The sequence below is a fragment of the Lampris incognitus genome, chromosome 4 (genome assembly GCF_029633865.1).
Source record: "Lampris incognitus isolate fLamInc1 chromosome 4, fLamInc1.hap2, whole genome shotgun sequence".
Taxonomy (NCBI): domain Eukaryota; kingdom Metazoa; phylum Chordata; class Actinopteri; order Lampriformes; family Lampridae; genus Lampris; species Lampris incognitus.
Window position 1 is genome coordinate 28,932,228 of NC_079214.1, and position 16,215 is coordinate 28,948,442.

At 42.1% G+C, this 16,215-nt stretch overlaps 1 protein-coding gene across 1 annotated transcript in view; it reads right to left on the minus strand.

The window, feature by feature from the left end:
• Positions 1-1,975: 1,975 nt before the first annotated feature.
• Positions 1,976-16,215, minus strand: part of kcnk2a (potassium channel, subfamily K, member 2a) — a 32,903-nt gene continuing 18,663 nt past the window's right edge. The window contains exons 5-8 of the mRNA XM_056278891.1: positions 14,961-15,121; positions 12,557-12,743; positions 5,126-5,265; positions 1,976-2,320 (exon numbers count right to left, since the gene is read on the minus strand). Of these exons, the coding sequence (XP_056134866.1) occupies positions 1,976-2,320; positions 5,126-5,265; positions 12,557-12,743; positions 14,961-15,121 (833 nt within the window). The remainder of the gene's footprint in view (positions 2,321-5,125; positions 5,266-12,556; positions 12,744-14,960; positions 15,122-16,215) is intronic.

Below are 16,215 nucleotides of genomic sequence, written 5' to 3' on the forward strand. Positions count from 1 at the left end.
GAGTTCACTGTACTCAAATGGCCTCCACAGTCACCAGATCTCAATCCAATAGAGCACCTTTGGGATGTGGTGGACTGGGAGATTCGCATCATGGATGTGCAGCCGACAAATCTGCAGCAACTGCGTGATGCTATCATGTCAATATGGACCAAACTCTCTGAGGAATGTTTCCAGTACCTTGTTGAATCTATGCCACGAAGGATTAAGGAAGTTCTGAAGGCAAAAGGGGGTCCAACCCGGTACTAGCAAGGTGTACCTAATAAAGTGGCCAGTGAGTGTAATTTGACAGCAACCCTCCTAACCTGGCATTGAAACTTATACAATAGAACCTCATTCATCTATGCTGACCAGTCCACAAAACAGATAATTATGATAATAATCAACACCAAATCAATCAAAAATATATTCATTTAAGTCAACTGATTTCATGCAATTATTGGAATCTCCTTCCAGACACATGCAAGTAAAAGGTATAAGCTGCAAAAGAGAGCATTTCAATTTCCATGCTAGCGCGTACATTGCATGTTTTGAATAAGTTGTCATGGGAGTTCACTACTTTTCCACTGTTGCTTTCTCGAGAAGACGATCGTATTTTAACGGAAAGTTCTCTTAAACAAGGTTCTACTGTAGAATCAATTCTTCAATCTGAAAGACACACAAGTTAGTAAGGTGCATGGAGAATCTCTGCTCAAGTAGTTTGGGGGGTTTAGCTGTAGTTTGATCAACGTTACAGTCCAACATCTTAGTCATTCAGCACAACTTCTTACTGCTTTTGTCACACACCACAGTTTTTGTTACCTGTTAAACGTGACATCCCACCATCTGTGTAACCTGATGATCTTCACTGTACATTCCACCATCTTTTTAGTCCGGTTAGCACAACTTTTGTGCTCATTTGATCGTCATCACTCTTTGGCGACCAAACATAATCACAGTCCATTGTCCTTATGACTGAAATGGCATTATATCCCCTCTGTATGTAGAAACGAGACCCCGTCTCTTTTTGGAGTAACGGTAGCTCTATTCCCTTCATGGCCTGACGTAATTTCTCAGCCTAAAATGATGATGTCATCCATCCACCTTGCACTGGTGAGGTTCAGGGGGGCATTTCAAGGTTCAGGAGGTGAAAGTTCATTTTGAGGCTGAAGTTACCCTTACTCTGAGTTGGGAACAACTTCTAAGGGAAAGTGTTTGTTTCATGAAACTCATAGTTTTACCAAGGTTCTTGTATTACACAGTGAACCGAACCAAAAAAAACAATTTCAACTACACTTATTGTGAAATTGAAAACGATTCCAACATTAAAACCACTATATTTGACTCATTGTTTTATCCCAAAATGGTCCGATTGTACCATTGTGTTTGTTTCACAATAAAGGTACGCTTGTTTAACAGGTGTTGGCAAGTATACATTTCCCAACAACCTAATCCTACTGGCTGAGAGTTCAAACACTGACAACAAGACTGTATTCCTTTATAGCACTGTGCAACCTCCAGATGTTATCTCAGTGTACATCATGTAGTAGGGTTTCAAAATGATTATGCAAGTTTCAGCAAGTTTGAGCTTCTGAATGGTGAATTTGTAATACGACACATAGAGACAGGCACTGTGCTAGAAATCAATGCTGATCGGAAATCAGCATTTGTAGGCAACTTCACACGTTCCAAGATCTTCCCATTCTGGAGGTTCGAGTGACATTTGGCTGAGTAAACAACTCACTAAGCTGACAAACACAGGACCAGTACGCTACAACACAGTCATCACGATGGTGTATCCACGCATTGAGTTCAGTTCATTTCTCTTCCGTTCATTTCTGGGCCTAATGTCAGAGTAAACACAGTTCAGCTGGTCCAGACTTGTGGTACTGGTGCCACAAAAAGATTCATTTCAGTGCTCTGATGTTGATGCATTTTCCCTCGATATAAATGGAAAGACCTTAGAAAGAGCCTCGAAGACGTTTGGCTCTCTTTATCCCTACTTAAGGTGTTCTATAATGGCAATATCTCCCCTCTCCGGGTCTAAACCATTCATAAACAAACCGTCATTTTTGGTCAGGGGCGTTGTCAAACCTTGCGACCCTGCGTCCTTCTCTTTCTTCTCTTTCTCCCGTTCATCGTTGAAGTTGACCGACACACCCCTCTTGGGGAGGGTGAGCTCAGGGGCGGGGCTCAAACCCAGCTCAGAGGACAGCTTGCGCTTGATCGATGCAGCGCGCTGGAACTTGTCATAGATCTCGACGCTAACGCGACGGCGTGTCTCTTTGATCTCCGCTGAGACGTTGGCCGTCCACTCCGCAGCATGGGCACGGATCTCACCGACCTGCAAAAGGAAAGGTGCAATGTTAGAGGTCACAGATCTGATCCCTGCTAAAGATAATGTGATATATCAAAGTATAATGGGCATAGACACGAATCCTCCCTTAATCCATGTCTTTTTGGATGAGAAACATTGCCAAAATTCTAAAAGGTAAAATGGTTTTATGTTGAGGGAGAGGGCTCAGCGCACAAACCAATCACACAAAAACAATGCAAAACAAACACATTAAACAAAACAAAACAAAAACAAAACAAAAAAGCAAAATAGTGTAATAATGTTAAACAGGGTTTAGAAATGCTGTTTAATAAAGCACTACCAGAAACATACAAATTCACCTAAATGTGACCAGAAAAGCCAAAGAATCACTCTTTTAGCCCTAGAGAGAAAAAGAGAGAGAGAGAGAGAGAGAGAGAGAGAGGGAGAGAGAGAGAGAGAGAGAGAGAGAGAGAGAGAGAGAGAGAGAGAGAGAGAGAGAGAGAGAGAGAGAGGAAGACAAGGTAGATGAAGAAGCACAGAAACAGGGAAGAAAAGCCTTGGATCAATAACAAATAATGAAAGAGACGTTCATAGAGGAGAAAGACGAAAGGGAGGGAGTGTGCTGAGAAAGGGATGCAAGTACTGCATGTATTTTGGTCCTAAACAAGGATGTCAATTCCATTAAAACACTATCTTCAACTATGTAAGCCTGCTCAAAGCATTAATCAGCCATGGTAACACACACACACACACACACACACACACACACACACACACACACACACACACACACACACACACACACACACACACACACCTCTTTGTTTTATCTCTTGCTAATCCTGGTGTTTTAAATCTTTTATTTTAATAAGTGTGTTATTGAGTTCTCAACTACCATCGTTGTCCATGTCTCTGTGCCAGAGAACCCCGACTGTGTTACAGACCTGCCACACTAACTTCAACCCCTAATCTTAACTCTGAGCCTAATTCCAACGCTGAACTTTAACACTAGACACAAGCCTAACCACAACACTAACTGTAACTGTCACTGCAGCTTGTCACTAAAGCTGTGCATCCTTGTGCACATGACTCCCATTCTGCACAACTAAGTCTCATTTTTATTGGGGATGCGACACGTGGGAATAATTACATGGTGGAGCAAATACTGATAAATCAAAAATATATCACAAACACAAAGCGTTAAATACATTACTGGTTGAGTAACTTCAGAAAACATAGTATTGTGAATAGCTGGATGGGGTCAGGTAAAGTGGCACCTTTACCCTAAGTCACAATGAAGAATTTGTACTTTGGTAAGATATGGTACTTTGAGAAGCCTTAACATCTTCGACAAGTAGACATTATTTTTGGCTGAAACAGCATATGTAAGTACTGGTAAGCCTATGTGGTATGAAAAGCCCAATAGTTTCATTCGGTGCTATTTCTGCATAGCGCCAATGTTCTTTTAGTTTGGCCCCCAAATGATAAGATTAGAAGTTTTAGAATAAAACTCTGTGCTAAAGTTAGGTCTGGTTTCCTTCAAAAATCTGCCCCTTCAACCAACAGACTTAACAGGTCTTTCTACACAGGATGAAAAAAGATAAACATAACAAAACAATACATAATTTATAAACAGAAACAAAACAATTAGTCCTTCAAGGACTGTCCCTGTGTCTCATTTAATCACAGCATATCACTGCCATTTGTTAACGTATGACATTTTAAAAGTACACATGTACAAACACATAGAAACAAAAAATGTACACACCCACACACACACACACACACCCATTGGACCAAACAAGGCTATACTGTCAGTGTACATATAAAAGCAGGACTTCAGCATGAGGACCCATGGGGAGCAATATTAATGAGCACACACATACATGGGCACATAGATAATTCACATTTAGAGGCTTAGGATTTGTGCGTAACACTTGCTCATTCTATTCAGCTAAAATTGAACAGGTCCAAAGATGTTTGTTTCAGATCTGACTCAGTTGAACTGCTTAGCTGTCTATAGTTAGGATAGGACAGTGCAGAGACCGATTTTTAGAGAAGGCAGAGACCAATTTTTCAAAATGTTCTTCCATACACACTTAATATACTGGTAGAAAATTAGGATGATCGTGAAGTTGAATAGAATAAAAATATTACATTGTCCCATATATTGCAAAGTTCCAGCATGGCTCCCTGAAAGGAACCCCCTGGAGGTCCCGAGACTCTACACTGGGAAGCACTGCATACAGTTACATAACCGCCATCATATTCAATGCAGACTTAATTCTAGATGAATCTGCAGATAAGGACATTATCACACATTGACCGACTGGCTATCTCTTTCTCTCTCCTGTCTGCATTGTCCTTGTTCCCCCGCCCCCTCTCTCACCACATGTTTCTCTATAAATTTCTCTCTTCCTCTCTGGGAAAGATCACAGAAATAGCCTGAGACTATATTGATTTATTTCTATGGAATAAAGCTAATTGGATTAGAAAATATTCTTATCATTGAAATGCAGTTAACCAGAGGGCAAAAGTTGAAGTGGGGACATGGTGTTGTTATATCCTATTGTTAGTGCACTATTGAAAAGGAAATAGAAACATGAGATAGATAGATAGATAGATAGATAGATAGATAGATAGATAGATAGATAGATAGATAGACAGAAATACATACATACATACATACATACATACATACATACACACACACACACACACACACACACACACACACACATACATACATACATACATACATACATACATACATACATACATACATACATACATACATACATACATACAGATTGACAAACAAAAGTCTTATACCTCCTCTTTGGTCCTCTTGGAGATGACTCTTAACCAGTCTCCTATCATGCTAAGAATGGCAGCAAAGTAAGCCAATCCCACCAGAATCCAGAACCACACAACTGGCTTATAGTAGTCTAAGTACTCTATCTCTGATCCACCTGGAAAGAAAGAAAGAGACAGAGACACAGAGCTAACAAGGGAACAAGTCAGACAAAAACCATGCCAATGGGCTCTTGTCATTAAAATACCCTTTCTCTTAACCACTTGGTGAGAAAGACACACAAGATCTAGAAAAATATGGAGGTAAAACAGAGGTAAGGCTCGACACTGTAACTAAAAATTTCCACTATGCCAAAAATGTAGAGCATACAGATAAAAGCCCTTTATCAGTGTTTTCTGTTTATAATCTTTAACACTTAGCTGGCATGAAAAAATTGGGGCATAATTGGATTATAAAAATGTACAAAAAAATCTTAATGTGTTTTGTAACTTGTCAATTTCTAAGTTGCTTTGCCATCAAATCATGGAAAATTAAATCCAGTCTGGGGATTTACAATGCCAGGCCAAGTTGGTTAATAATAACTTTATTTATATAGCCTTTTTCTAAAACAATATTACAAAGTGCTTTACAAAGAAATAAAACCAGACAAGGCAACAATAAGAGTAAGACCAAATAAGTAAGAGTAAAAATAAGAACAGTATAAATAAATAAAAACAAATATCAAACATTTGTAAAAGCTTTCATAAAAAGAAAAGTTTTAAGACAAGATTTTAAAGAAGACAGAGACTTGGTTTGTCTTAGTTTGACAGGAAGAGAGTTCCATAGTGCGGGGCTCTAACAGCAAAAGCCTGATCGTGACAAATCGAAACCTAGGAATAACCAGCAGGGTTCCATCTGCAGATCTTAAGCGCCCTGACACACCAGGCCGATGGGTCGGCCAATGTCGGACTGTCAGTGAGTGTCTGTGACCCTAGTTTTTGCGCTGTGTCACTGCACCGTTGGCATTAGTCTGACCCCTGTCGACAGCTTTTTGGCTGATTCAGCATGTTGAATCGGCAGAGCCCGTTGGTGAGACAGATCACTCTGATTAGCTGTTCAGCTTAGCGAATCAGTGCAGAACGTACATGCTAGTTGGCCGTCAGCTGTAGTCTTGCGGTGTGTTCAAGTGCTAATTTTTGGCCAAGATGGCAGGCGATGTGAGGCGATGCAAGTCAGTCGGCCTTCATCGCCGCTAGTCGGTTTGGTGTGTCTGGGCCTTAATGGTCGAGAGGGCGTAAACCAGGTCAATAAATCAGAAATGTATGGAGGAGCAAGACCATTTAATAAAATGTTAAAATCAATTCAAAATATAGCAGGGAGCTTGTGCGGGGAGGTAAGCACAGGAGTGATATGGTCATGCCTCTTTGTCTCAGTAATGAGCTGAGCAGTGGCATTTTTGAACCAACTGCAGATGGTGGAGGGAGCCCTTGCTGATACCAGAACAAAGTGCATTACAATAGTCAAGCCGAGAATAGAGAAAAGCATGTACAACTTTTTAAAGCCCTGCAACTGAAAAAAAATAACCTAATTTTGGAGAGTAGCTTGAGCTGGAGAAAGCATGACTGAACAACATGTTTGATTTGATTATCAAACTGAGGTTAGCATGTAATATTACCCCGAGATTCCTAGCAGCCTGCTTAAGACTAACTGACAGACCACCAAGATTAGTAACAACAGGGCTGATGGAATTTTCGGGACCAAACAGAATGACCTCAAACTTATCATCATTCAATTTGAGAAAATCTTCATACATCCAGCAGGCATGGCTCCAGGGTTTCAGTTTTGGGTGGGCCAGGCCAATTATGGATGGGCCTGGAATTCCCTAGGGGGGTCCGGGGGCATGCTCCCCCGGAAGAAAAATTTTCAATATTGATAATTTAAATGCATCAATTTGGTGCATTTTGAGACCAAAATCGAGCTAGATAGCTTAACAAATGTAATCACAAAAAACCCTCATAATTCATGCAACATTGACAAAATCAGCCAAAATGTTAAAAATTACTCAGTGCAAAATATATATTGCTTAAACAGCAGCGGTACCATCACTTGCCAACGTTGAAAGCCAGTGAGTGACCATTTTGAACTATAATTCTATCACTGACCGACCAATAGAGGGCGCAACAGGTCTGTGATCAAGTAACCACAGCCCAATCAAAGGCCCTGTCCCAATGCCCACCCTACGTGCTACCTAGAGTGGTGCAGTTTGGTATTACAGCGTTGCATAGGGCATGCAAAGTCCCCTTTGGGAAGGAGGTTTAAATGAATTGAATTGGGACGCCTGAGCAACGCGAGCAGAGCAGCGAGCCAGTATTCAGAACTCGCTCATAACGTCATCTGTCATGTAAAGACATGCTGCTAGAGTTCATTATCAATCATTATCCATCACAGTCTACAAATCTCTATGATCACAAGACAATGGGCTATGCTAGATGATTTCATTAACACCGGGTTTTTTTTTCCAATTTCATAAAGGCACATAGAGAAGATGCATTAAACAATTTATTGTCGTCACAGAGTAGGCATCCTGTAGTAATGAACATCGGCCTTTCTTTTTACATGGCTCAGCCCCAGACCATCTAGCAACAAAGTCGGCTGCATTGCAAAGGCATTTCAAGTCATTGGCCTATAATAGGCTGACTTTATAACAACTGCACAATATAAAACAATATTCTTGTCCCAACATCTATCTTGGTCATTCATTTTATCTAACAACAGGCTTAAAAAACACAAACGTTAGCCTACGAGAAGAAAAACAAAATATTCCTTTGCAAATCGGGACAGGAACAGACCAGTTAGGAAAACGTTATGCCCAGCCTACTTATTCCTCCCCCCCTTTCATTCTCTCTATGGAGATTATATGGATATAGGCTATTTACAGGAGTAGGAGGCGGGGTTTGCTCTTGAAAATGTTAATGATTTCGTCGAAGTCGAGAGTTACTGTAAGTTCTCTCTCAAATGACAACAGACAGAGCGACTTAAGGCGAGAAGTAAGCATGGTGCTCCTATTGGGTGTTTTAATACGGTTGACACTGGAAAAGACGCGTTCAACTGAACATGATGTCATCGGTAGAGTTATTAGAGCTTTCAAGAAAGCATGGATATTCGGGAAAACGTCCTCATTGCAAATGTCCATTACTTCAACAAGACTTTTAAGCTGTTCTCTTGTTTTCTTCCTCCCCGCGAGTTGCACAAACACTGCGAGCTCTGGCTCTGTTATGGATGTGTGGAAACGCTTCCCTGCATCATTGAGAGAGTTTGCTATATCGGTCAAGATGCGGTCATTTTTATCTGGGGACAGCAAAATTGCTGCAGATGCCATAAGACCATACGTGACACTGTGGAACCGAGTGTTCAGTTCTGTAGTGGCTATCTTTAGATTTTGCAATTCTTCTTTCTTAGACTTGTACTGTATTCTATAACCACATAATAAAAGACAGCATGAGACTGGTTTTACACGTTGAGTCGGCGAGATACCAACCTACGGTAGAACAACCGTGTTGCTCTGCCGCGCTTTTATTCACAACTGAACGGCTTACAACCAAAACTTCCTGTTTGACATGAATACAATACGGGTGCCATAGTGGGACAATAAATACGCCTCACAGTGGTCAAACATAGACATAACAATATACCCTCAAATGAAATTGAAGAATATTCCCCTTAATGTAAACCAACAAGTCAAAAAACTATAACTTATAAATGGCGCTTACAAGTTAATTAAGCTGACAGTCGATTAGTGCGTTGGAAATGGTTCGCAGGTCACTGTCACTCCTCACCCTCGTCGATTTCCCCAATGAGCTTGTGACAACACTCCCTTCAAAACGACCAGGAAGCTTTCTTGAGCGGGGGGGGGGGGCAGACTGAGTACATCCCAGTTCTCAATGTCATTATCTGCCATCATCTCATTCGTTGTTGCCAACATCTTTGAGAGCGCACTGTCACCGGAGCGAATGTCTGTCAGTACTTGTTTAAAGTTTTCTATCAAATCAACAGTGTTCGTCACTGATGTGCTGATGGACTGGAGACTTTTTGACACAAAGTCTGATTTGCTAAACAACTCCTTAAAAAGTACAAGGAGGAATATGAACTTTTTTTTTCTCATCTGCTACAGTAGCGACTGTGCTTCAACCTGACTTTGTCCTCTATCCTCTGCATATTGCGCCAGTACTTCTACGATAACATCATACAGAGTGAACACTTTACTCACCGCAACCGATCTTGAATCCCATCTTGTGTCACATCCACGCTCCAACTCCAGTGGCCTCTGATCGGGCCGCATCTCTCTCTGCACGTTAAGGAAGCGAGCGTGACGTTCGGTGCCAGACATGAAGGTATGCAAAGTGTTCAGAGAATCGAAAAAAGTTGTGGCATCCGTCGACGTCCGTGCCACAGCTGACAGGACAAGATTAAGTCGGTGACAGTGACAGTGTACGTACACGGCATTTTTGAAGGTGCCCTTTAGGATAGCTTGAACACCCCCCCTTATGCCCAGACATTACGGAGGCACCATCAAATCCAAAACCGATGCACATGTGGGGGTCCAGCTCAAAAGGTGCGACAGCTTCCATTATTTTCTTTGCTATCGCATCAGCTGTCATGTTGTCTGTGTCTACAAGGCCAACAGCGCATTCTCTCACATTCCCCTTGTAAACATACCTTAAGCAAACGGCCACTATCTCCTTCTTGGAAACATCCTTACACTCGTCTGCAAGAATTGCGTAGTAAGATGAAGATCCCTCATGCAGTTCATGTTTTATCTGTCGCAACAGGAGAGTGCATGCAGCATCTAGCAAGTCATTCTGAATTTCGTGACTGAGCATCTTTGCATTGCCAGGGATCGCATCGAGTCGCTCTTGGGTTGCTTTGTCATGCCTGCAGATAAGTTTATGAAGTTTGAGAAAATTGCCTGCATTTTTGGTCTCATTCTCCCAGTTACCACGCAGTGGTATTTCTGGTTTGGCACAAGTGAACAGAATGTCAATGATGACCTTTATATGCTCCCGATTCCTCTCTATGATTTCACCCTGTCTCCCATCTATGTTGACGAGTTGGTGGATGACAGAGCCACGCTCAGTCAGTGATCGTTTGTAGTTGTTGAATTTCTCGAGCGCAAATGTGTGTGTCTTGCTGTTTTGGTGCTTAAAACAAGCGTGTTTTAGATGCTTCCAGTCCCTGTATCCGGCGGCAGTGTGACTGAACTTCTCTTCTTTCCCCCTCTCTCCAAAGTGTCGGTACATCTTACAAAAGACTGCATCCTTCTGAATGCTGTATTCCAGGAAATGGTACTTGGTATACCAATGTGCGGCGAAACTCCTCTTCTTGTCCCGTATCGTTGTGACTGGGTACTGTTTCAGTATTGGCTGTGTCGCTGGCTCATCTGCAGCCAACAAATCCACTGCTGCAACGTTACCTGCAGGGGTGCAATCCATGAGTGAAAAAGTTGACAAAGATCCAATACACGAATAAAACAAACAACATATTTTGGATTAAAATGGATAAAGGTGACATGTTTGCAACACATACCATTTGCAACAATCCCCCACTCGCGACGAGGTGGAGGAGAATGCGCTAGCATCCATGCTGCTTGTACTAGCGTGATCCATACTGCTGCTGCTAGCATAATCCGTGCTGCTGGTGCTAGCATCCTGAAGTGGCAGAGAGGAAGAGCGTGGAGTTGTGGATACCAACTCTTGGTCATCTCCTGGCTGCAGTGACGACTCCGAGTCTGACACCGTTCGTGCACGTTTAAAGAACTTAAACAAAGTTGGTTGCGCCATAGCCTACACCCACATACGGTAGCATAGCCGACCGCTTATATGTTTTCGTGAAAAAAAGCAATGCTTGGTATGGCAGTTGGAACTAGCCTAGCCTATCCCTCCGGCATCGAACATCACATCACGTGTCTCATGAACTTGCTTGCGCATGAACATCAACATATAAAATTATGTTTATAAAAACAATTTTTAGCACAAAATCATGTGATTATTGGCTGATTTCGAATCATTTATGACTAAATGAAAATTTGTAAAAAATAATATATATAATATATTTTTTTGGGTAGGAAAATTGTAGGGTGGGCCTGGTGAAAAGTGGGCGGGCCTAGGACCGTCAGGCCCACCCATAACGCCGTGCCTGACATCCAGGATTCAATATCAGAGAGGTAAGTTGTGAGATTTGCTAGGGCGCTAGGATCTGTGGGTTTTAGTGACATGCATAACTGAGTGTCGTCAGCATAGAAATGGTAAAGCACATCGTGATTTTGAATGACCTGGCCAAGGGGCAGCATGTATATAGAAAAGAGAAGGGGGCCAAGAACTGAGCCTTGAGGGACACCACAACTCAACTGAGCCATTGAGGAAGTAGAGTTACCCAGAACAACAGAAAGAGTTCTGTTGGTGAGGTAACAGCGTAATAAGCCAAGAGCCGAGCCCTTGATGCCAACCCAAGTCTCTAAGCGATGTAAGAGGATGTTGTGATCGATTGTGTCAAAGGCAGCACTTAAGTCTAAAAGAACTAAAATCGAGCAGCCATCTCTGTCTGCAGTTAATAGTAGGTCATTAGTGACTGTAACTTGAGCTATCTCGGTACTATGAAGTGCTCTAAAACCAGATTGGAAACTATTAAATACACCATTAGTGTTCATAAAAGAAATCTATTGAGAAAAAAATAACTCTTCCCAGAACCTTGGATAGAAAAGATAATTTGGAGATTGGTCTGTAGTAACTTAGTGACAGGGGATCTAAGTTAGGTTTCTTCAGCAATGGGTGAACAATGGCATGCTTAAAACTGTCTGGAAAATAACCAGAGGCCAGAGAATTATCAAGAATTTGCAGAATAACAGGGCTGATAGTTGAAGTACCTCCTTGAGCAGCTTAGTGGGAATGATGTCTAAGATGCAGGAGGAGTCGTTCATATTGGAGACTGTACTCTCTAATTGAAATTGTAATTGGTTGAGACTGGGTAAAAGAGGCAGAATTAACATGGAGAATGGAACGAATGCTGGATTTGGGACCTGATACAAAATGAGTGAGAAATTTTTCCGACGGCTCAACATCAGGTTCAAAAAGAGAAGAGGAGGGACCATTAATAAAGAATTAAAGAACCTAAAGAGAACTTTACAATTGTGGTTATGTCTTGCTATTAGTTCAGAGAAGTACTCTGACGATGATTAATGTGTGTGTGTGTGTGTGTGTGTGTGTGTGTATGTATGTGTGTATGTGTGTGTGTGCGTTTGTGTGTATGTACATGTTTTTTGAGAGAAACTGAAAAAGAACGACAGTCTTTTCAAAAGGTTCATGCATTTGTGTGTATCCATATGCCTATATGAGTGACGCATCCCAGTGTGCCTGTTTAAATCTGTTTTAGTGAATGTATCGTATGTAGTGGAAAACTATTAGTTTTGTTTTTACCTGCTACAAAGTCTCCAAATCCTATGGTGGTCAGGGTGATGACAACAAAGTAGAGCGACTCCAATGCAGACCAGCCCTCAATGTGTTTAAAGATGACTGCTGGGAGTGCCACAAACAGCAGGCAGCCAAACAATACAAAGAGCAGCGTGGATATGACCCGAATCTTTGTCTGAGTGATGTCCCAATGCTTTGAAGGAGAGAGGAACACAAAGCAAGGCGATGCTGGTAAATTCTAATCAAGTAACCCACATTTCTCTGACTATGATCAATGCCTGCACACTAGGTTCTTTCTCATCATAGATGACATGGCAGCTTCGTAGGGGGAGCTGCCTGAGCTTTTCCCATAATTATCTGTATTTGAAATTTAAAATTAAGCTGATAACAACCACATAAACTTTGATTATCTCTTTTAGCTGTGATGGCACCAAGCAGGCTTTGGTTTTATCTGTTTATCTCACTTGCAATGTTAGAGGGTATCCAGTTCAAATATGGGTATTTAAGAATGCAGATGCTATGAATACTGATGTAACACAACGGTAATGGAATTACTGTTCTTTTTCAGTAGAAAAAGAAAGTCATATTCTGCAGAAAATACTTTAACACTACTGAAATTTACAGAGCAACCGCAGGCACATGCACATGTTTGCACACACAAACACATTCAAGTTTACATGAGCTCACATACATTCACAGCATTATAGTATGCAGTGGTAATTAATAAAGAATAGAGGTTTGCAATGTTCATTTAGGATGACCCCCACAGCCATTTACCCACTTACACACAAACACGCGTGTGCGCACAGGCACACACACACGGATGAGGACATATCCAATCACATTTCCTTTGGTACACAGCAATAAAAGAGATTTACACACACACACACACACACACACACACACACACACACACACAGTGAACCTTTCCCCTTTCCCCTAAGCATTAATAATAATATTCATAGTTGAGAGTTTCCCTGGAGTCCCCTTAAAATTGTAGAAGAGGTGAAGCATTCTAAATTCCACAATCTGAATTCTGCATTCAGTCTTGTTTTTAACGCACTTTTTGTTTTTAATATTTATTGTGTGTTATTTGTTTTTATGTTGCACCGAGGTCCTTGTGAAACGTAATTTCATTCCCTTGTATGTATGAGACATGCATATAAGGCAATGACAAATAAAAGCAGTCTAAGTCTAAGTCTAAACTAAAAAGGCTATTCACTCTCTTAAGGCCCTTAAACTGTTCTTCAGCTCAGGATGCAAACTCAGTAGATGTTTTGGTCATCCTCGTACCTACACCTATGACAACATATTTGAACTATCATCACATGGACAGCCACCAGCGGTACAGCCCACAACACATTTCCATTCAAATCAATAGTTTAACGACAGGCTGCACCTTAAACTAAATATCCAGATGTGGGCCACGGTTCTTTTACTGTTCAGTCTTAACATAATAAGGGTAGCAATGTGTATTTCAATGAGCCAGGGAAACAAAGTGAGAAGCTTAACTTACTTGGTTCTGTCCTGGGGTCAGATGACTGAAGATAGATAGTTTCACACTGGATTTCAACTTTTAGAGTTTCTCTAGTTGCACCTCAAATTAATGCAGCTGGCAGTAATATGCAGTTCAAGCTCAAATCAACCCCAAATGTAAAGTATTCTATTCAGCATCTCATCCAACTGGAAAATTATTCACCCGAATGTAAATGGGGGTCAAAGGTTTGGTTATGCGTAAAAAACCTGCAGGCATCCCTCACACTCAAACACAAAATCTGTTGGAGTACACACTACTAGGCAGCATACACAGGGGGGAAAAAATCTTTTAACTATTTGTGGCACAGATTTGAGCCTTGTATAAACCAGCAAAACCCACAGGGAGTCAGGTTCCTGCCTGTTTAGACAGCCATGCAAGGAACAGATCCACTACACAAAGGGTAAAAAAAATCAAGTTACTGGGGCATCCAGGCAGTGTAGTGGTCTATTCCATTGCCTACTAACATGGGGATCGCCAGTTCGAATGCCTGTGTTACCTCCGGCTTGGTCAGGTGTCCCTAGAGACAATATTGGCCATGTCTAAGGGTGGGAAGCCGGATGTGGGTATGTGTCCTGGTTGCTGCACTAGCGCCTCCTCTGGTCGGTCTGGATGCCTGTTTGAGAGGGAGGGGGACTGGGGGAAATAGTGTGCTCCTCCCACATGCTACATCCCGCTGGTGAAACTCCTCATTGTCAGGTGAAAAGAAGTGGCTGGCGACTCCACATGTATCGGAGGAAGCATGTGGTAGTCTGCAGCCCTCCCCGGATGGTTTTGTGTGTGTGTGTGTGTGTGTGTGTGTGTGTGTGTGTGTGTGTGTGTGTGTGTGTGTGTGTGTGTGTGTGTGTGTGTGTGTGTGTGTGTTTCCGCGCTTACCACAAACATCTTCTCCACTCTGGCGATACCCTTCCCAAATATGGTGCCTAGCTGATCCCCCACACCAGCCAACAAGAAGCCAAAGAGAGGTATCCCTAACAGAGCATACACGATACAGAAGATTCTCCCGCCTTCCGTGTGGGGAGAGATGTTCCCAAAACCTGGAGGGTAAAAGAGGAAGAGAAGCAGGTAAACAGAAGGAAGGAGCAATGAACAGGTCATACGGTAAACTTCCCTTTATGCGAGCTGTCAGCCATTTTAAAGCCCCGAGACCTTCCGTCATTCCTTCCTTCCCTTTTTATTCTCCTTTTCCTCCCACTCTACTTCCTCTCTCTCTCCTAACTTCTCTCCTCCTTCCTAAACATCCCACACTAAATTCCATGACAACACAAAGGGTGTTCTTGAGCTAGGTCCAAATCATTCTCTCATTCACTCGTTCACTATTTCCTACACATGGATCTCAACAGAGTTACTCTATGATCAGTAACCAATTTCGCACACCAGTTAATCATCGTTTGTAACTTCTTCACGTCCCATCAGGCATTATTTTCAGTTACCTTGTGGGAATTTTTGAGGGCGCTAAATAGTGAATAAAGTTTGCAGTTACAATTCAAACAATCAAACAACATGGAGGAAGGTGAATAGTATAATTCACCATAGGGAGTGATTTCAGACACAGCTTTGGTTTGACCTATTCATTCTCCATTTTTTCTGTACACTAACTTACACACTGACAAAGGTTGTCACACACATACACACAGACACAGAGACAGACACACACACACACAGACACAGAGACAGACACACACACACACACACACACACACACACACACACACACACACGAGCTCAAAAGGACATATATACCTTGACTAACATGACACACTTACACCGAAAGACACACTTTTGTTTCTTTTTTGGGATTTATTTTTCTCCCCAATTGTATCCAGCCAATTACCCCAACTCTTACGAGCTGTCCCGGTCACTGCTCCACCCCCTCTGCCAATCCAGGGAGGGCTGCAGACTACCATGTGTCTCCTCTGATACATGTGGAGTCGCCAGCCGCTTCTTTTCACCTGACAGTGAGGAGTTTCGCCAGGGGGACGTAGCGTGTGGGAGGACCACGCTATTCCCCCCAGTTCCTCCTCCCCCCTGAACAAGTGCCCCAACCGACCAGAGGAGGTGCGAGTGCAGCGACCAGTACACATACTCATATCTGGCTTCCCACCAACAGACACCACCAATTGTGTCTTGC